Genomic DNA, 23072 nt, shown 5'->3' on the forward strand with positions numbered 1-23072 from the left:
CTTATTTATAGAGGAGACAGCGAAAAACTGTATCACAAGTAAGCCCTAAGAAAAAATGGTGGCAGTTATCGCAAGGGCGGTGCCACAAAATAGTGATGATTGCAACTGTATCACGTTTTTCTTAGCTAATTGAAAACGTTTACCGATTTATTTATCAACATGCGACGTAAAATGGTACACTTTTTACAAGCCAAAAACAGCTTAAAAACATTTCTGTTTAGTGCTAGCCAGTTGGCCATCAGAGCTAAACTATTTGATCATATTTATTGAAGTCTATTTGATTGAGTACTTACTATATATATATTGGCTAGTGTCGCTGATTTTCGCTGTTTTTTTGGTGAATTTTAACCGTTATTTTTGAGATCAATGCTCGGTAAAAGGCATTTGCCCTCGAAGCCCAAAACTTTCTGCTTATTTTCCTATAGAAGTTGAATTTGTTTAAAAAAAAAATGCACAGTCGGCCTATTTTTCCATTTGTTCAAGGTTTAGCAGGTGTGTAACACCACGTACTGCATTTTACTGCGTAAGCATAAGAAGCATGAATAAGAAGATTACGCTGGTGGCTGGAACAATCCTTGATGATTTGTAATGAAGGTGATTTGAAAATACCCATAGTAGTCGTAGGTAGAAATCGGGATTGGAATAATTCGATGCAGTCTACGGTCGTTTGCACGTCGTCGGTGCACGAGATTTTGGTTGACGTGCATCGGAACCTGCTGGGAATACACAAAGGTTCCTTATTCTTCAGCTTTAGACGCTAGCATCAAAAGTAGAATGCTTTTTACAACGCCTGGAATATTGAACAATTAATTGGCACTATTACATAGCTGAAAAAATCTTAAAGCAATTGTTGTATTCCACCTGCACTACAAATTCAGTTGGGGAGGATTTTTGGGCATGTTTGGCAACAATTTTATAAAAAATCCTGTTTAAGTTATATTCTGTGTTATTTGCTGATTGAATATTATTTCTAAATGTTGAGAACTTTAAAATCACGTAGCAAATTATCTGAACGTTGACTCGTACGATGCACTGACAGAACCATTTCTATGTGAGCGTGAAAACTATTGAAAGTTGAATATATCAAAATTTGCTTTAAACAAAGGAAACATCCAATACTTAACTATTTCACCCCAAAGCGAGACGTTGGAATTATAATAATAATGCATATTGACCTCTAGGTACCTCAACTCCTATCGTGGCCCAGGAGCGTTTTGTCGTATTGCAGGAAGTAAGAACACCAACGTTTGACGTTTGAAAAACATCACAACAGATTCAATTAACTTATCAGTACTCAAGTAAATACCACGGTGCTATGGCTCGAACCGCGTTGCAACAAGAACTTAGTGTTTCAGCATGCCAACATTTGTCTACCAGTTTCAATACAATTATTATATCAAATTAATACTCCAACTGCAAATATGATTATAACTTCAGTCTTCTTTTACATATCATCACTGTTTAAGTTGCATAAGAATCTACGTAAAATATACAACTTTTTCTCCTATCGTAGGTGTATTACCATACAAATCACCAACTTCAATAAGCATGTCATTCAATAATCTTTAAGATATCCCCAGGGAGCAGAGCCTGTTGGTCTGCGAAACAGGCGGGGTATTTAGTGGGTCGTTCTAGCCCAACTAATCCAGAAGGTTCTCATTAAGCTATGCTCGTATATTTCAAATAGTGTGCAGGTACTCCTGCTAGATATAAAACCAATTAACTAGCCATTTAGCCATTCACCAAAGCCCTCTTCAATGCATGGAAAAATAGATCCTTACAACAAATTCAAGTAACCGGCACCGCTTTTTGTGTTGTCCAAGTCGCCCAGTTTATCATTTTTTTGCCTGAAACGTTGCACTAATTTCTCTTACATTCGCATCATGTTTATACGTAACATATGGATTTACAGTTATGTCGGTAGGTAACTTTATCGCTTCCAACAGAAACTATACGTCCTATACATATTTCTCCAAGTATGTTATCGCAAGCATTTCTATTCGGATCATCTTCAGTGAGAGCATGTACAATTGCTGAAGACTAATTTGAGTATTTGCAATGTCTTCAAATGGTATCACACTTGATTACTTTCGCACCATCTTTCTTGCACTTTGTCGTGGCTAATGGACTCCGCTGATGTCCTTGGCCTCCAAAAACACTTTTATGTGATTAAATATAAGTCGTGTAGGTGAGCCTGTCTGAAGCCTTTTGCAGTATTGACCTTGTGCTTTTACTATATTCTTATACGTTCATTAGCATTGTGTAATTAATTTTCCTTCAAAAGTTAATCTTCCTCGTTCTATCTGCAACTAAATGCAAGCTGAAGAAAACTTTGTAAAAGTTTTTTTATGTCATGACACCGTTTGATAGTACACATTTCTAGAACACTTTATAAACACGTACATATTACAACGAAAGAAACATATGAATCTATAAAGAAACACACATCTGCGGTTATAGAATATCAGAACGAGTCGGTGGGAGCTGCGTCGTCGTCTCTGCCGGCCAGTCAGGAAATTAAATTGGCTAACTTTATTTTGGCGCCTGCAGTGGGATAGCTGGCGATATGGCCGAAATCGCAAAAGAGTTGCTCGGACGGCCTGCAGGTCAGGAATAGCCCCCATCTGGGGCCGTTCGAGCCAAGAGGAGGTCCAACCGATCGGTTGGGGATTCGAGTGGTTCGCGAAGAAACGGAAATGGTTACTGAACCAAGTCGTGAGGCGGTCGTGTCAATATTTGCGAGAAGCGGTCCGTGTTTGGCTTCAAGACTGATGCAAAGGAGACACAGGAAAACCTTAACGAAGCTCCTTCCCCTCGGAAAAGGCGGGCTCACTGGAACAGTTATTTTACGGCTACAGGGAGAACGAGGAGACGTTTTATTTGTTTGTGTACATGAAACGAGCATTGCTGGATTAACTAGAGGTCAAACTAAAATTAAGCGTCTTCCTGGCAAACGTCTAAAGAAGTGCTAAGTCGGTCAGCATCTGGAGTCGATTCGTGCGCCATGCTAGTTCCAGTGGTCCGAACTTATATGCGGTAAAAGCCTGACTTCCGTTTCCTTAAGTGCACCAAGCAAAAAAGATGAATTGCTGTCGTTGTTCCGACAAAGTGCTCATCAATACCAGAGTCCGCCCGCGAGTAGGAGTTAACATTGACAAACTATAAAACTTGATAAAATATCATTTTCAGTTCGGTGTATCAACTAAGCAGTCTTTGGTGAGCGGTGGCAGTACGAGTGCTGCGGAAGGATGGAAAGTTAACGTGTTCACCTTCAACAAAGGCCACTATATAGAACCGGTCCAAGGAAATCACGACTAGTTCTGCCGAGAGTCAAAGAACTTCTCGATTGTTGTTTCCGACTTGTGGTCAAGGCCACCTGAACGTTAGCGTAACTGTACACAGCAGCATGTATGGCATGCTACTTTTTGGAGATATTGGTTCCACTGCGTGAGTTCGTACGTCGTTGCAGCTTGTGCCGGCTTGCAGATGAGAGTCATAAAAAGCACATGCATTTCTACTCTGTTGATCAGAATCCACTAGAAACTTAGCATCTATCCTATCTATTGTATTGCATCTACAGCCGTTGTCATTACGAACATTGCTACGACAAACAAAGTGTATTTACGACCGTCGGTACGGCTGCATGCCTGACCATATTCCTGCCAGCTAATGACGGCTCACTTCAATATATATGTATATATCCCTTTGATGCCATCGCTACCAACGTATAAAAGTGGCCATCGCGGCATATCTATGACACATGAGGAATTATTACTAGATGACTGGTCTCTCAGCAGCTTATTACTCGTCAAGTGGCCCTTAATTCGGTCCAGCCCGAGAAATCGCCGGGCGTGAGTTACCCTGACCCCTCTCTGCCCTTATATCGTTTGTTCTGTGTCCCGTCACTTCCTGTCACCCCCTCAATTCTCTCTCTTTTTTTATGGTTTCCGATAGCCTTCGAAGAAAGGTATTATTATTACATGTTGTTCGGCTGCCGCGGTCGTCTTCGTCGTGGTCAGACAGAAGCTCCGGCATCCGTCATTTGTCTATTACTTCGAAGTGTACTAATTGGACTGCTAGCAATAGTTTCCTTTCTGTTGTCTCTCCATTCTGTTACACCTACTTGTAATACGTACTGCTTCTAGCTCGAGTTTGTTTGCCGGAGTTAAGCACAGAGTATTCTATTTATGAACGCATGGTTTAAATATAGCAACTTGCAAGCAAGCAAGCAAGCCTTTTCAACTCATGGATAGCCAAAATGAATCCCCAGTTAATCTCGATTAACTAGCGTCTACTTTCGCCGACTATCGCCAGTCTTCTTTCTGACAGGGGCAGAGGACGAAGGAAACTCAAAGAGAGGAGCTAAGAGAAATAATATTGTTAATCCGAGCATGGAGATCAGATAGTTTGCTAACAGGTAACGTAGACTCGGAGCGGAATTCCGGGTAGTGGCTGTCGCAACTCAAAAGGGGTATCAATCACTTAGATTTGGGAAAATCTCAATGACTTGGACGTAGTCATCGAACGGCATAAATAGCGAATATTGCAGTGTCGGTGAAATGGGAATCATTCGGTGAGGAGCAAAGTGGTGTCATGAATTAAGTTTGCATAGAAGATCCAAACAGGGAAAACGAGGAGCTATATCTAAAGAAGCATAGAGAAGAACTACGTGTCTCATTAGCCCGGAAGCCAACAGCCAATCGTGTGCCCCTTGTGGAAACGCACAGCGGTGGCGCTGACGTGTTCACATTCATAATTACACGCATGCAGCTACTTACTTAATCACGGACCCGCCAAGTCATCGATTTAGCGATAGAAAGTAGAGCTAATCGGGACTGCCACTTTCCAAATTGCACCTACAACACTAGCGGGTGGGCTGGTAAAAGCAGTCTACAAAAATAAACTGCAGTTACAGGAACGCGTTCGCACTCAAACGCGCATCGCCCACGTACGAAATGGAATTGATCGCAGTACCGTACAATCAGACCGATTTAAAAGAGAACATTTGAGAAAATTCTTCACTCCAACACTCTACCGGCTACTATCATCCTTAAGCGTTTGTAGCACCACTATAGCACGCGATATATTTTTAGGCAGTCGAAAAGTAAAGCCTGCGTATACTATCCTCAATCCACTTTTACAACACCTATTCCCGCATTATGACTCATCACGGCAGACGATAGAAATTTGGAGGAAGATGAAGCAGTCGTAGGGATTGGCTAACTGCTTTACTGTCTGTAAAAATATTGGCCTTAGACAGGTATCATGGATAGTTTTCTATATGAGTACGCATTACGTTTCGACAACCAACGTTATCATTAAGAGATCTAGTTGAGAAAATCTGCGTACAAACTAAGGAAGGGCGAAAATAAGGAAAAAGGCAGGTGTAAAAAAAGGATCACAGATAATTATTATTTAGGACTTCTGTGTAGAAATATCTTTCTTATGGTTTTATATTTGAGGCTAATCAAGTAACGTGTATTAGATGTCGTGTGTTTTAGTAACTTTGACTCGTTCGGTCTTTCAACTGTGCTGTAAGGTGTTTAAGCACTTGACAAGGGGCAGATATTATCGGTAGGGGTTAGGGAATAAGGCCCACTTTGTACGCGTGCCGCTTCGTGGAGACGATTTGATTCTCCCGTGTGTACAATAGCAGAGACAGTACAGTGACGATGTAACAGTTGTATACTGGGCCCTTTAACATATAAACTTCGCCAACCTTATTGGCGAAAGAGCTACCTGTTAAGTGATGTAATTTCGAAACTTGCGTCCCTAACTCATGGCTCATTGTCAAGAAGTTTTGCGAATCGAGTGCAGTGATTTGTCAATTTGGGAACGTGACAACTTAGACCACTGGGGCTAGTACCCAGTGAATATCGCGTCCGAGGCCTCTATTTGATAATACGCAAGGTTGGCTGTATTGGAAGTGTTCCATCCTGTAAATCTAGTTTAGTCTTTTTCTTTGTTTAAATATATATGTTACGGACAAATATATATTTAAAAGATTCATGACTAGTTATTGCACCATGGAACTGCGTCACGCATTGAATATTTTGTCTCATACATAAAAATGCTTGTCCATGAGCCTATGCATATACGCACGCTCCACGCCTCTTTTTCTTGCATAGTCTGCGTATAATCGGCCATCGAAGAGCAGCTACATCTCCATACTCTTTTCTCGCTCATAATTTGGAAACCAGTGCAGATTCCCCGGTTTCTTGATAGGCATATTTTTCCCTTTTCCTATCCCCTATTCCACATTTTCGCACGGCGTCTTCCTATCGAAAATAACACTTGAGTGAGTGTCTTTTCTCTCGCTTCACATTGTCACTGGATGTTCATCGTATTCGTCTATGCACATCTATCCGAGCGATAAGAATCGATTTCTTTCGATAAGAACCAATGAAGCCAGTGAATGCGTACGAGTGAGCCATCATTTCGTCTTCATTTGTTTTGTCTGAATTGACTTTCTGATTATTGAAGCCGACCACTGGACAACGATGCCTTCGGCAGGTCGGCTCGGTCTTCCATTCGTGCGTTTGTTTACCTGCGTACCAGGCTGTCTAAAAGACTGGGAATAAATCATTAATTTTGACCAGACGTATCAAAGATGTTTTTACTTTTCGTCTACTTTCTGATGATGGGAAAACAGGAGGATTTTTTAATTTTCGGATGATAGTGAACAATTCATTATTTTAATTTAAAATTTGTCTATCTTCTAGTTTCGAACTATGGTATAGAACGATTTCAAATTTTGTCTTCAGGTGAAGTAAATTCCTCAAGTACTTACTTCAAGTTTACGTTAGTCATGTATTTCATTATTCAAGTAGCTAAATACTTGTAGTGTGGTGATTGTTTTACGCAGGCTTGAAGCATGCCAGACCACGTCTGCATTTCGGCACCCATCGTGGTGCATTATATAAATCGAATTTATAATACAACAAGTAACAAGAGACCATTAACTGCAGTGCTGCTGATAGATCCCCGGTTAAATTTTACAGTGCACTTGACAGTCATCTTTGTTTATACGAAACAATCAATGAAATGGCGCATGGAAGCCACCCGTTTTTATTTTCAACGTGGCTTCATAACATTTCAGAAGAACGCAATTATTCATTAATTCAGTGTTGAAATAAAACCGAAAAATATGGCACCGTTTGGGATCCCAAGATAAGGATCTGGTTTACGAGTCGAATATAATTCGAGGCTTAGCATTTATGGATACAGGTAGAGCGATATAGGCAACGCTATCGTTGACAACAACCGATGGCACAGGGAAGAATATATCCACTGAAGTCTTCTCTACCTATGCCGAAAAATCTTTTCGATTGCGTGGCCAAAATGGCCTCACCGTTATTTACCTTTAAGAACTTAGCAATTGAGAGCATCAAAATTTTCGGCTTATACAGGTGCACACGGCAGGCCTATATATGGACCAAAAACTGATTTGTATAGGCCGGTAGCAATTTCGCGGGTCGAATTCGTTTCTTTTTGTGAAAACTTGTGATCACAGCTAGCGAAGCTGATGCCCTCTAATCATTTATGGATAAGTTAAATTACCCATGATAAACTTTCATTTATGATTATGGCGATCTGCGCCGCTATGCATACGCCGGTAGCCTTATTTTACGTTATGCCAAAGAGCTCATCAAAGCTTCTTTCAAAAACAGCTTCATTTGACGCTTTGTTGACAACAACGACGACATGTCGTATAATGAAGTCGTACACTAAAATTACAATATCGTATTTTATATACACATTGTTCTCAAGCAAAGCTTGTGCTTTGAGGCCACTTTAGTGCCCTGTAAAACTAGCATTTACAACATCCGGTTCCATATGGGCTCAAAACGCGGTGATCCGTACAGCCTTGATCCTCCCTCTGATCCATATACCCCCGGGGTGATAATGTTATATAACTCAGTGTAATGGCTTTTATAAACCCTAATTCGTTTTCAGTTTGCCTCTAAAATTCTAGCTTTGGCATAAACGAAAGTATAAAAGAAAGAAAAACACTGACTTTTTCCACTCATCCTTGTTGCTTTTTTTTCGTTGTTCAGTAAATACGAAAAGTACTATCTAATTGCCCCCAACGTTAACTTTAGTTCTTAATATTTAATCAAAGGAAAGGATTTCGGTTACGCAAATCGCACCAGGTTTCTCATCGGCGTAAGTTCTCAAATTTGTATAAAAAATCAACTGTACCTTTGTGATGGAATTACCTTAATTAAGTATAGTTTTACCTTCTTATATACATATACATATATATGTTTATTCCTGAAATTTTAACTGCTTAATTTTGATTACTTACATTTTTACGGACATCAAAGGCTACATATATGAGGCGAAGTACGTTCTCTACATAAATACAATTACGAAAAAGCTGAACGTTCAATTTATTTCCAGCGGACTTTTGCTCCAGAGCAACACGTTATTAAAGTGAACTGAAAACAAAACAACTGATTTCTATAGAGGTCTATTATATATATATATATATATATATATATATATATGGTTATGCGGTATGAGCACCTTGATTGTTGTAGAGAATGCCGTCCTAGAGAATGGCATTTTGTACGATTCCTTTACTGCTGACGAGCGAATTAACGCTATGGTAACGGTTTACAGAAGCCTATGTTAGATAAAACATTTATCTTATCAAACAGTCGTTTATAGCACATTTACAGAAGAAGAAGAAAAAGAAGAATAGGAAATATTATAGAACAGACTTCTTAGAATTAAAAAGTTCTTCTTCTAATACCACTTGTACAGCATGCTAATCGACCAAAGATATTGTGGCTTCCGAACAATTTCTCCTTAGCCTGATATCTTGACCCTTTAAGTTGAAACAAACCCAAGATGAAAATCTTCGAGGCTGGATTGACCATATCCAGCTAACCACACTTCTTCATTGAGTTTGATTACGTGTCAACGGATTGACGCTCGCGTAGCTTGAATTGACGCAATAAAAAATACAAACCATTTTTAAATTAAATTGTTTATGAAGTTTTGCTTGTATGCGTATTTACACCCTAGGGCTTTGAAACCTATAAATCTGACGAAAGGGTGAATGTATCAAAGATACGATGTCATAGTTACGATGTCTGATCAACATTGGTTGTTTTCGAACCTGGTTCTACTATTAAATGCCCTAATATGTTTTTATCATTTTTTCATTCGTACCTAACGAGGCAAACGCCTGACCCAGTTGCCCCAGAAGATGACGATAACCGAATGATATGTTATGGATCTTTGAAATTTCTCAGCTAAAGAACTAAAAAGGTGTCCAAGTTGAATGACATAGCCTAGCTAAGATAAGCACACTTAGAAATGTCAACATATGTATCTATCGTGTTCTTCTTTATTTAAAAAAACGCTCATCATAGTAGTATAGTATCCCTTTGCCGGCCGTAACCATTGCACAGACACAGACGTACACGCTCAGCGCATATTCTCTCAGTTTGAAGTTCTGCTATTTTTATATAATATATCTGTTAAGCATCTCGTTGAGTGTCTAGACCATTGGGAAAAATGCCCAAATGCGTGATCTCGGTCTTTGTCTCGAGTACGTCCGTCCTTCGTATCGCGACCCATATGCGAGGTCGACGGTTTTCTTACCATCCACAGTAACGATTCCATTCATTTACTTTTTTTTTTTTTTTTTTTTGGCTATCACTATTACAATTTTTTTGTGAATGGTAAGTGTGCTTCCTAATTTTTGTGTTGGCAATCAGGCGTCTTTTTTCGTGTACCTACAAATCGTTTTTCGACCAAAAAATAGTGCAGTGCCTACTATCATAAGTGCAGCGTATGAGTAAAACACATATCATTAACGATGCGATTTCAATTTCGTACTAATTAGGAGACAGTTCCGGTTGTATCATTTTCATTACATACGCGTTTGTTATAAAATAGATAGAGGCAATTGTGGCTACGGTCAAATTGTGTTCATTACCGCCATAGATAATCATGGTACGGGAAACTATCTCCAGTATTACTGTTATCGTGATTTTTCCCATATTTACCAGTATTAGCGCCTATCTATATCGTGATATATAATATATACATTCGATGAAATTGCCATATTTGGCCCACTCACTCGGCGCGTGCCCTATACCATGACAGCATGGCCAAGACTTCGTCAGTGCATACACATGTACCTACATTGGCAAAACGTACTGTGCATGATATCGAACGGGAATTACAAGCGATCATGATGATCTTCATAACCAAGAAGAACAAATGATTCTACTGTTGCTTCGAGTGAAAACTCATCAACTCACAATTAAAATCTATGCTGAATCGTATATATTACACTCCTATCCAACTGCATAAACTGAAATCTTAACGTGTTTTTTGTGGCTAAAAGTAGAGACTACTAAGCTTGATAAATTTACTGTTAAAGAAAGCTGACATCTGTTATTACTGTCGTCAAGCTCTGTAGAAGATAAACATTTTTGCAACTTCGACGATGCATTGCATTGAGGGTAATTGTGTACGACTTAGAGGCTGAACGAAAATGTCTACGTTGTTATGAAGGCAATGGAACATTCTGAGGTGTGGACTTATAACCTTATAAATATTCGTCTTTCAGAGCAACAGCGAAAGAGACGTTAGCATATGCCTTAGCAATGACGGAAACGCCAAGGAACTGGAAATGCACGTCCTACGTTGAATTGCTGCTGGATGAAGTGACATCAAATCGGGATTTGGAACATAACGAAGGATATGGTTCGTTTCAAATCGATACCTCGGCAGGAGTCTGATGGAGCCGCAAATATTCCTAAGAAGCTGTCCCACAGATGAAATCATTAACTAAGCGTACCGGTTATTAAACGTACTCCATTTTGAGCTTCTTGAGCTTATGCTGTAGAAAAGTGTCAGAATTAACAAAGCCAATGTGTCGAATTATGCATAGACGCAATGTCTGCCCAATCTATTGTGTAGTGCGTTGGTTCTCTATATTTCGAATTTTACGACCGATATCGTGCCGCTAGGCGTTCGATCAGATAGCTGGCTTTCAGCGCGAAACGAAGCGTATCAACGCACGGCTTCCAAGCTAGAATGCATTGGTTCCAATAACTGATGGCCAGCGGCGCTCCACCGTTCGACGGATACGTGGGTGCTACTTGCCCAAGAGTTTTTATTACGTTACCTTTTTACTTGTCGTAGCGTCTTCGTCCCGAAGTACAGCAGAGTAGGGGTTGCAAACTACGTGGGCGGACAGTTTGAAGTTGATCCAAGAACAACGAAAAGATGAATGAAGCGGTGTGGGAAGTATCCAGCATTTGACGCGAATATAAATCGTCCACGAGAGACCGTTTTATAAATATGTACGTATGGTTGAATCGTATGTATGGTCCAGAGCGGGAAGTGATCAGTGTGGCTGGAGCCCTGAACCGTTCTGAGAGCTATGTTGGATATGTTCGTGGAAATAGAGATTTGAAGGCACTGCGACACACATATATATATATATATATATATATATATATATATATATATATATATATATATGAATAGTGTAGCCAACTACTGGTTTAAACACTGGCTTTTTTTCTACTTGGCTTCGATTTCGATATCCTCTTTGCCCGCCTGCCTGCCTACCTGCCTGCCTGCCTTCGTTCCGACTTCTCCTTTTGTCGTCTTTTCCTGTTACCCTAACTTCGTTATACATAGTTATTTGGTTTTTGTTTTATTTTCTTTTATTTTGTCGTCATACTAATTACTAGTAACACCGTCATCATTTTTTCCTTAAAGGTATATGTATACGTGTGTGTATATATATTATGCGGCATCGCGTTTCATTTTTTCTTATAGGCTATTATCAAAATATGTACTTCATAACCGTCGACTTCAGTATAACACTTCCATGCTAACGATATTCTTCTGTGCTTTTCGTTCTGCTAGCTTCTTTTCGTTAGGTCTCAGGTCACTCTGCTTCCATGCATATAGTTTAGCTAGATTACACAATCTTGCACCAAATATGCGCTGTTCGTACGTATACGTTTGTATACGCTGACTTCAGGAAAAGTCCCCAGGGGTAGACGACGTTGCACAAGACAGTCGTGCCGATTTCGTCCGTTCGATCCATCGATGAAAGCGCTTTTTATGCAACAAGAACATGTAGCATTTATACGGAGGGTAAACTGACCGTTCCATTCGCTCGTTATTAGACCGTGTACCGCTCACCTATAGAAATGAATTGCTACACACAGCACTGGACTCCGACGAACTTCCAGCTGTTTCGACGGCGCGCTAATTTTCTGTACAAGGCCGCGCTGGCTAATTGAATAGTCCTATTTATTGGGTTTTAGTATGTTTACTCACAGTCGACATTAGGCGTTTATTATCGTACTTTTTTTGCCAGTGATGCTGTTTACCGTCGCAATTGTCTTCAGCTACGAATATTGATGCTGCCTTCGCTCAGTCTGCGCTAAGGTGTTCCCTATATATGTTGCTACACACCAGGCCATACGAAGTTAACTGTGTATCGACATTCTCCGGCAAGATACATGCTCATAGGTAGTTTGCGACGCGCCGATATGTTGTGATAATTAGCTATCCCCATATGTCAGCTAGTTGGTGACTTCGTACAACAGGTGGTACGCTAATATCCAGTTTGCGTACGGTAAGTGAGGTGCGTGAGACAAGCGGCAATTTTGTTTTCATTTGCCTACGCTTAGGTTCAAATCAATCCAAAGGCAGAACGCTCACTGCCGATGGTGGACATAGTGCATATATCAATCGTATGTACGGCGCAGAATTGAACAACCTTCAGCTTTGGTGCTCTTGAATCTATCACTGCATACACATATATGTATATATATATATATATATATATATATATATATATATATATATATATATATATATATATATACAGCGGTCTAACTGAGCTCGCGATAGCCGACGCTACGAAGCCTGCCTACAACGTGCAATCGGATGAACATTACTCGTTTCGGCCCTAAGGCTTCTTTGCTATCCTTGAGTTGACTTCCGAGGTTCCGTCCGAAATGGGTTGGCCGCCAGGAGTCGGCTGTAGCATCGACAATGTCGACTGCTGTCCCTGTGAAGCGGAGAAGGCCGAGTGACTCTGGGCGTCGAGGCATCTTGGCACAGGGGCAGACCAATGGCCCTTAGAGACGCACTTAATGATGCCCGCCCCACGAAGAACTTTGCCTTGCGGACATTCGAATGTCACTGTTTCATTGATGCGGTAGAAATAACTGACACGCGACACGATTCGAGCTCCGCTTTCGCCCATTGGCGGATACTGACATGCTGGAACACCTAGGACCGGCAGAAACGCACATTGAACGGAAGCGATTAGAGACAAAATACAAATAGAATTACTCTATAAGCATGCATTATACCGCGCCTCTGTTAACGACACTAACGCGCGAATCACACGCACACATATCTAGGCTTTCGTTATCGCTCTAGATATAAACGAAGAGGCATCGTAAACAAGGCAACATTCTCTACTTTTTTTTTTATTGTGGACTGAGGTTCACAGCGAAAATCATACACGAGAGGATCGCCACAAGGTTGGCTACATCATTAATGTCTTCCGTACACAGTCATATATGTGTATACGTACAATTAAAAAAACGTAGGGAAAAGAAAGCTCAACTTCAATGTCCTCTTTAAAACTAGCTTTGTATAGAATAGAATTGCTCTGTGTTTCCTCTTTTTCTTTGACGTGTACGCGTTTTATACGACGCGACGGAGATGCAAAAGAAAATCCATACAGACTGTCAATTCTCACCGGTTTTGCTATCTGAAACTCGCTGAGAATCGGAAAGCGATAGAGTTGGAGGTAACCAAGGCACGCGAACTCGACCTTGTGTATTCATGCTCACCTCCATACGTGTGAACGCCTGTATGTGCGTATCCATTTAACAGCATTTGGTCATATGGATGTGTAAGCATTAGATTTGCATATATCTGTTTTCATACGGCCTCGTCCTTAGGGGCGACAAAGTGCGCCTGCAATATGCTCAATGCCACGCTCTGTGTAAGGCTCACTTAAAACGAGCGCATCACCACCCTCTTCGTCTATTTATACGGAACAGAATAAAGTATACCTCACTTTGTTATTTCCATCTACTTAGTTTCGGTTGCTCGTGATAGCGCTTTGCTAGCAGTGCGGCTCGACTTGTGCTTCTACACATTAGGGGTATATGTACGATCCTGTACGTAGTTACGATGGCAATTGGCAACATAAGCGAAACAGCAACGACCCGGAGAGGTATCATAGCGCCTGCTTACATCACTGCCTAAAGTATGGGATACAATGGGCTGCCGGTACTGATGCGACCTGCAGCATGTCCAATCCCTGTTTCTATGGTCTCTAAGGGCCAGTTGTTTGGAGATTGGTAAGCCCAGTGGTCTGTGTGTGTTAGGCCTGCTGCTTCGTTGTGGTGAATCAGAGCGGCCAAAGAGGATTCGCCGACCTGCCGGCCTACAGCCCCGCTTCGTGCGCTTCTCTGCTCGAGTCGGACTCGGAAGTGGTCAGCGATGTGCGAACTACGTGGCATCACGCTCTAGAGCATTGGTAATGCTGATGTTCCTTATCGGCAAGCCACATGCACGAGCTAACCAGTTCGAGCTTTCGACGTCCAAGGTCCCATCGTACTGGTGGTTGTTGGACGCCGGCGACGATGTTCTAGCTACCGACGCAAGCAACCATGTTGATTCTAATGCTTCACTGTAGCACAAAAGAAACCGCGCAGCCCTGTGGCGGATGACAAGAGACACAGCCATGTATTACTGCTATTGCTCCTCCTAACGTTGGCTGAGTAGCGCTGCGCATCTTTCGTGGCAAACGGCTAATACTAAGCGGGCAAAAAGGTAAAAAAGCGGATAAAGGGGCATGTAGGGTGCAGGAAGCACAGTGGGCATAAGTAGTATTGTCGTCTCTAGTCTTGTCTGTTCGCCCGGCAGGCTGTCCAGCTCCAGTAAAACCTTTACACTGAACGACTTCTCATAGCGTCGTATCGTCCTTAAGTGCAATGCGGGAAACGCTAAATCACGCCTGAGTGGATTACCGAGAGCGAACAACGCATTAGCGAAATGCAATACACACAGGCGATGGAGCTGCTACTAGTTGTCTGGTAGCTACGGCGGCGGCGGCGGCAACGACGACGACAAAAATGCAGGTGGCAACGTGGTGTTGATCAAACCTTCTTTTCAGGCCCGTCCCTTGCCTGACTGCAATCTTTCCTGTACTGATCTAAATTCAGTTCGTACCCTGCCGTACATATCAGCTTTGTCTTGTTTGTGCCAGTGCCACCCAATTCAGCCAGTATAAGCAGACCATATCGGCGAACCGGTGCATATACATATATATAATGTACATAGACATACATATATATATCACACGTAGTATGGCGCTGTTGTAAAACATATCTCTAGCAAGGCCGCTTTTTTCGCCACTTATTTGCCTTCCCTCGGCGTTGCCAAGGCCGTAGCCTCTTGTTCAGTCCGCTAAAGTCGTTCCCGGCTATGATTGAGTCCTAATGTTCGCCTTGGTTTTCAGCGCATGAGGACGGTAAAAAAAAGTTCGAATTCAAGTCTTTGTGCTTGTAGGTGGGGCGTTGCCGAACCTATTCTTGTCTAGTTGCAAGTTCGATTTTTCTTGTTCCCGTTTAAGTTGCCGCCAACTCGAATATCGCCTGCGTGCAAGCCCGACATCAGGGTGTATTCTACTCGTGGCATAATAGAAACACGCGATGACCTTTGCGTTCTTCTCGTTTACTGCGTGTGTGACGCTGTTCTAGTCTGCGTGCTCACGCACGTGTGCAATCTTTCCCCAAAACGGTGATCCGTTCAACAAGAAGGGGATAGACCGCCGTTACGACGACAGCTTCTGATGCCCTGTTTCGTTATCTCCTCATGCTTGGCTAGGCGCCCTTAGCAGCATAAGAGCAGCACCTACAACAAGCTGCACCAGCCGCAACTGCCTATCCGGCTCACCGGGCATAGTACTGCAGAGTACGGGTCGTAATAGAGGTAAACAAGCATCAACGTCTGCGTCTGGGACTCCAGGCCCAACGCTAATAGCCACGAGGGCGGCCGCGGCAGGGGGCAAATGATTGCCACAATCGTACGGTACCATCCCAACCAGAGATGCATCCAACCCGACTGTGTTAGCTGAGAGCAAAGGCTTCCGTACTAGCTGTGACAGTTATTATAGAGGCTACTTGCTTCAGGTAGCCATAGATATATTGGCTAGCTGGCATAACACGATAATGAGCTGGTTGACTATTCTGAGCGTATCAAGCAACATAGTGTGTCGAGAAGATCATAGTCACAACGGGGTATCTGGTATATGACGAGACTGAAGTGACTTATAATAACACTATTATGTAATCGCATTTGATTATCCTGATCACTCGAGCGTAGGAGGTGCTTCTTCTGTGAATTTATTCAGGTGATATGAAGATCGTCTGAGCGTTAATCGGGTGCATATTGAGCAATGCATCCAGCAAATATACGCTAGGCATCGAATCAATGTACATATGAACCTAAAATGCGATCGACTTCCTCGTTCGTCCTTGTGTAATATACAATTTTTTTGTGACCTAGACTATAATTATCGGACGATAAATTTCTTTTTGAGAGTATATAGTTTTTACGTTTCTCTAAATTGGCATAGGCAATGAGGCAGAGAATTTCACTTTAGCTGTAATCGTACTAACCAAATATCTCTTCTATATGATCAGGCGATAATACGCTTGCTTACCACTCAAAAGAACGATTTCAACGTAGCGAGATCTTTGAGAGTTGTGACCTATTCACTACACTTAGCTGATTGAGTCGCTTAAGACGAGTACGGTATATGGCAAACGTTTAGTTCTCTAATCAAGTTGAAGTTTAAAGTACAAATGGCAGCACCGGGAGAACCCAGGTTTCCCCAGTCCCAGTTTGTTTCTTTAATTACATTATATATTCGACTGGTGTCGGACACGACCAGTTTCATTGGAACATTTTTCATTTCGAATTTTTCATTTTGAAAAGTTCGTTCTCTATACGATTTTCGTCATAATTCCATTATGGTCAAAAAATTTTGACCAAAGTTCGAATTCCACGATGAAAGTAGATTTTGAGAGGCAAAAATAGTATTGTAGGCGCTCCCCACTCGCCTTTGACGAAGGCCAGGAAGTTTCTGAGGCAACTTGGGAGAAATGTGGCGCTCCTGGACCTCCTACAATCGTACATCTCTTCGTTATCTATAGACGTTCACCGCTCGTGGAACAAATATTCTGGGTTACTTGCGAGCGCCATTTTTATTACTGTAAATTAACATGAAATAAAGCTGGCTCCGAAAACGCTGTTTTTTGTCGCAATCGAAGGGAGAAGCGAAAAAATCAGCAAAACACGCACATCACTTTCGTACCGATTTAATACTATGATATACAACAAGTAACATAGAAGGTCAATATAAATCTAACGATCATTCGTTTAGAACTTACATTTAGGAACAGGCGCACTCCAACGTTCATTCTCCTGGCATACGACTATGCCCGTGCCGATCATCATGAAATCGGCATTACACGAGAACTGTATAAGGTCCCCACCGCGAAATACTCGTGCCTCACCAGTTCCTGTTTCAGGACCGGCCCCAAGAATATATCCATCCTCAGGTGGTTCCAAAGGTTGACATGAAACCGATTGACAGTGAGGTATATCCGCTGACCAAAAACCGCTTTCTAAGCATTCCGCCTCGAACTCGCCCCGCAGTCCGTAGCCCTGTGGACAGCTGAACGTCGCCTTGGCGCCTACCGCGTTACTGAGCACATCGATAATGAGCAGGTCCGAGTCCAACTTCGATAGGTCACGGCACTCAGTCACTGTGCAAGGGACAGCAACTACCACACGTCAGGATATCAGCGTGGGGGGCTAGCATTTGCCTAATAACGCGTAACCTTAACCACATTTAGGTGCGCAAATGCACTTTAACTCTACCTATTAGCAATGTCTAATTTGTTGCTGTTCGAATGATGCGCAGTGGCTACCTACAGCTTTGCCTAAGATTATATTTTGCTATGCCCAAAATTTAGGTTTAGCGTCGACACTCGATTCTGAAATATTTAATTACACCGGTCCATAATAAGTTAACTCTGCGCATCTACAGTGGTAGTCTACTTAACTATGGACACATACAGTCGTTCTACGGACATTTGAGATAACTTGATCCGATATAAATAAGTAAAAAAAGTCATTAATATCCACGATTATACAAAGTAACTCGGCCTTGGCCAACAAACATAAAGCTTGCAGTATCTAAATTACATTGCTGCCTGGAGATTTTGAGCATCTCGTCCGCCCTAATGCTGATGCTAGCTTTCGCAGCATCTCCGCAGTTATTGCAACGAATTCCTTGCCCTTTGCCCCCTGTACTAACTCCGCTTCTAAGCGGTCGCCATTTCGTCCGATTATTTCCCCTAGGGACCTAGTACGAAAGACCCAATCTTTACGAGCCAGTTACAGCGCTACGATTTTAATTATTTCTGACTAGGAAAGCTTGCTGTGGATCTGACAGGCCCAGACAGGACAATCCCGCCTTAACTAATCTCAGTGGTTATTGACTACCGGTAGTGTTGCGACCATTTTCTTGGTCACAATTTTTTCTGCGGGAACATCAGCAAAAGCTACAAGTATTTAGGTAGGTCCATAGAAAGCTAGATACTAAATATCCGCTTGTATTTACAGAGACTAACAGAGAAAAATCGTTTCCAGCTCAGTAATCCATGTTGATCTAATGTTGTATAAATGGTATTATCTTACCTTTGCAATAGGGTACGTCGGATGACCATCGACCCGACGGTAGACACTCGATTTCAGCTTCACCCGCTAGGTTTTGCCCTTCAGGACAGCTGAATGCTACAACAGCACCCATTCGAGTATCGTTCTGGCTAACAAGAAGTGTTCCGACCGTTGAGAACCCAGATGATGCCAGCGGAGGAGACTCGTTGGAGCCATTGAAGAGAGAAGGGCATGTTACCGCTGTAAGAATGATACAACCCCCAACGAGAGGTACAAAAAAATTTATTAGGATGTCAAAGTCTGACAGACATACGCGTTATTCTGTGCAGACTTTGACAAGATAAGGAGTTATTTCCAGTACCTTAGCTTAGCCGTTTGAAGTTAATTAATGAAACGATGACATCTGTATACATTATATGTGGAATGACACCACATTGCTAAGTGACTAGCCCTGATTGAAGCCCACACAAATTCGGCAACATCCTTTCTTCGGCCCACATGGTTTATTCCATTGGCGTTCTCGATCTGCTGTACAGCTCAATTGGCCGCACAGGCCACCGTGCGTTTAATATCTACGAAGAACGTGGTCATACAGAATGGCGTAGTTTACTGATCAGGAAGAGGTAAATGTAGCCGCTGCGTTTGGCTAATATATAATAAATTTGGCATACATCGTTATCGGCTAGCGTCAATCGTGAACACTGAGTCTACCTAGGTTTGGCTGCGTCATCTTAAACGCAGCGAACCTGCGACAACGATGCCCTTGACACCAGTTAGGCTCTTTACCGTTGCCGGTGTGATTCGTGCCTCGGACTAAACGCTAGTCGTCATTAATTGGCGATGTAGGTCAATTCCTGACGGACAGTTGACTCGGACACGCCCGCCGCCACTGCCGCACTGTGTGGCCCCCTAGATGTAGCTTTAGGTGGTAAAACTACCTGCAAAACAGGTATATGAAACATTTTCAAAGCGAGAGGGCGGAGGTGGGGAAAAACTGCCGAGCAGATTGAACTTCGGTGTTAGGAACCTTACAACAAATCCAAGAGGGAACACTTAGCTTTTTAATTGCGACAGGGGAGAACAACGTCTATTTCATCTCGAAGATTATTCGAGGATAGTATTTCTACATCTTATCTGGCGAAAGACGTTTGAGCGTTGCGAAGGTGCGATTCAATGTTACATTTATTTGAAACGCAAGCGAAAAGCTGTCAAGTATTCAGAGTGCCTTAAGCGTACGATGCATTTTGATCCAGCGACCTTACCGCTGTTCTAGTTCAGGGTTTGGCAGCAAACAGCCAGCCAGCCAGCCAGTCACGGCACCTATCTTCTGCATTGTACCTTATATGCGTGTACCATATCAAATTGCTTTACTTTCTTTTACCAGCCCATTCGTCCTCTCTTCAACCCTAAATTCCGTATAGAACCAATCATAATCCTATAGGCTTAGGTTGAAAAGGCCCGAAAAAAGCGTGCCTAATCTTATTATCGCTAATCCAGTCAACGACCCGATCGGACTTACGTCAAGGTAAACCAACAGGCTCTACGCGTCGCGGCATCAGGAGGCTGAAACCATTTACATGTTTTGTGAGACGGTTGTTTGTCTGTGGCAATCACTGCCCGATGTTGAAAGGTCTGCCAAAAAGATCGTGCTTGTCCTAAGCAGAGTCAATAGAACAAATAGAGGCACACTAAGTTAAACGACTGACACAATTTAAATCGCTATTTACAGCTCTTTATGCGAAGATACATTAATTGAATACAGTGGATTGTACGTTAAACTGAATCTGGTCAGGTGATCCCTGTGTATAACTCGCTGATTTTTCCAATACTCGCGATGCGACAATGAACCCTGCAAGCGTAATTAACGTATAACGCCTCCGAGGGCTAATATGATTTATTGCAAAAATAAATTACAATCTGATAGGTGTTCATGGTAATATGGCACGCTTTGGCCGTAAAGGCAGGATTATGGGACTTAGTGTCAGGTGAGCTCCAGCGATGTCATTTGGTAAGTCGATCGGATTGCTGCCAAATATTACCCACTAATATTCATCGCTATCTTATTATTTTCAACCGTATAAATAAGTTGGGGTCATTGGTCCAAGCCAAATCTGCTTTGTCGTTGATAGTGTTCGCAAAATTCCTGACGATCGGATCCATATTGCAAAAACTCCGTAAAAATTACTATTTTTGCGCCTATTTTTCTCTGCTTTTTCGATGCATAATTTCAGTCTGTGGTGCACAGTTGCCTAAATATGGGTACGCGGCCCTTCTTTTCAAAGAACTTAAAACGGGTTGACGCCGGAGCAAATAGTCCAGTAATGTTACCGTATACAATTTCGAGCCCTTAGTTAGCTGTTCAGATTATGGAGCGGTGGCCGTTTGTCCGTCTTCCAAGAGCCAACGCTGTAAAAGTACTGTTACAAAATAGAATGTTGTCGTCTGTTTGTCAGTACGACATAACGGTGAGAGCGAACGCGTGACGCGGACCACCATTAAAACTCGCACCTGGTTTTGTTGTACTCGAAAACACTGAGCTATTGAACCTTCGAATTGTCCGGCTCAGTCTGTCCACTTAGCATACAATAGGCTACGCAGTACGCAGGATCTTTTTTTTAGGAATAGAATCTTCTGCTCCGCACGACGTTGTTGCAGCACCAAAACGAGATCTAACAGGAACAGCGTGTTGGTTTGCCATGGCCGATTTTTGTGTGCTTATTGACTCCAGGATACCGACCATTTCCTTTATTTAGGTTGCTTTTGCTTCAGCTTCAGTAACACAGGCTCCGACCAAACACATTCGGATCGAATGAGTGGCATTGGGACACTCGTTGCTAAGTAAGTTAGTCGCTAATACTTATTCATAGCCAGGCGACTGCATAGCACCGAGCGTGGCGTTTGTGTGGGGGTTCGTATCGTGAAAAGTCAGGGGTAGAAAAAGAAATCTGTATGTACTTTGTCCTGTTGCATACAATTTATGTTCGTTTATTGTAGCTGTCTATGTCTGATTCCTGCTCAGCGTCCTACCCCCTGTTGGCCTGCTGGATCAATGCTTGCTGCGGAAGTGGCACAGATAAATTTGGGACGTTTCGCACAGAGCATTAGAGAAGTCGACTGGGAGAGTTCTTTGCAAGCTGCTTTCCATTCGAGGTGCATATCTACGTTCGTTGCGTTCAACTAACAGCGACTACAGCGTGCGGTCAGATAGGAGAAAGTTCACTTTTCCCTTCACAAATGGAGCTTTCTTATCAAAGTCTCTTACACATAGCTCAGCAATAGCAGACTCTGCGCCAAGTACTCAACATTGGGTTCATGTTATGGGGCTCTTGCTGAGAAGCCCGTTTGCCGATGTTGCCAACATCGCAAATTGACGCCCCACCGACTCGGGGTATTGTCCACCTTCCCTATTCCCTCTAGGCGTATTTTTTTTACAAGGAAAAATCAGCGCCCACTCAAGCGTCCTTCTTCGCTTGGCAGAGCTCTCCTGTTAGTTTTCTAAAAGCTTCTATTTCATGTTTGGCAAAGCAATGTTTTTCAGTTGATGAAAATATTCAAACGCTTGCGCAGGTACGAGTAATAAAGCATATTTATGTCCAAACAGAAGAGCGGCTATATATCCGGTAAAATGAGGAAATACTGTATCTACCCAGGTGTATATTTTTGGGTTGCGGGCCCTCACGAATAACTTCATGAAGATGTGTTACTATATTCGAGCGATTCGATGCTGCTGACGAAAAGATACCGTTGATACATAATCTAACGAACGTTAAAGCCATATATTTGCATGGATTTATCGCTTGGAATCTATTCGTCCTTCTTTATATTTCATACGGAGGCCTGTGAATGTAAGCTAAAGAGCTACTCGTAGTTGGGCTTGTGGCATGATTCGTATGTTTTGCGCGTTCAAATGGGTCATTTTACGGTTGTCGTAGTTCTTTTTCGGCCAGACGAAAACGCCATCGAGCAGCATAAAGTACGTTTTATACTAAAAAAGGAATTATGTACCACTGTTTGCTACGAACACTGCAAAAACCTCAGGTACCTACGCTATGACTCAGCGCCGGGTGTACAAACAGTATTAATGGTTTTGGGATGGAAGCGTTTACTTTGGGCGGTCTGTCATAGCAAATACGGACAAAAAATTAGAAATAGAAAAGTAAAAGGCAAACTCGTTTTTAGTGTAATTTCCCACTGCAAAAGAACTATGCATCATAAGCTTGTGCAGTTTATGCTGGGTTCCGTTGTAATTAGGGTAACGCTGTAAATTCCCAAAAAGTTTTAAATAGAATACGCAATGTCCTCCT

At 42.3% G+C, this 23072-nt stretch overlaps 1 protein-coding gene across 1 annotated transcript in view; it reads right to left on the reverse strand.

Moving 5' to 3' along the window:
- Positions 1-9330: 9330 nt before the first annotated feature.
- Hasp (Hig-anchoring scaffold protein) overlaps positions 9331-23072 on the reverse strand; it is a 205738-nt gene continuing 191996 nt past the window's right edge. The window contains exons 26-28 of the mRNA XM_086987784.1: positions 18790-19008; positions 17475-17870; positions 9331-13287 (exon numbers count right to left, since the gene is read on the reverse strand). Coding sequence (XP_086843910.1) covers positions 12962-13287; positions 17475-17870; positions 18790-19008 — 941 coding nt within the window. The 3' untranslated portion in view covers positions 9331-12961. The remainder of the gene's footprint in view (positions 13288-17474; positions 17871-18789; positions 19009-23072) is intronic.

This window comes from Varroa destructor, unplaced genomic scaffold, assembly GCF_002443255.2.
Source record: "Varroa destructor unplaced genomic scaffold, Vdes_3.0 BEIS01000001.1, whole genome shotgun sequence".
Lineage (NCBI taxonomy): Eukaryota > Metazoa > Arthropoda > Arachnida > Mesostigmata > Varroidae > Varroa > Varroa destructor.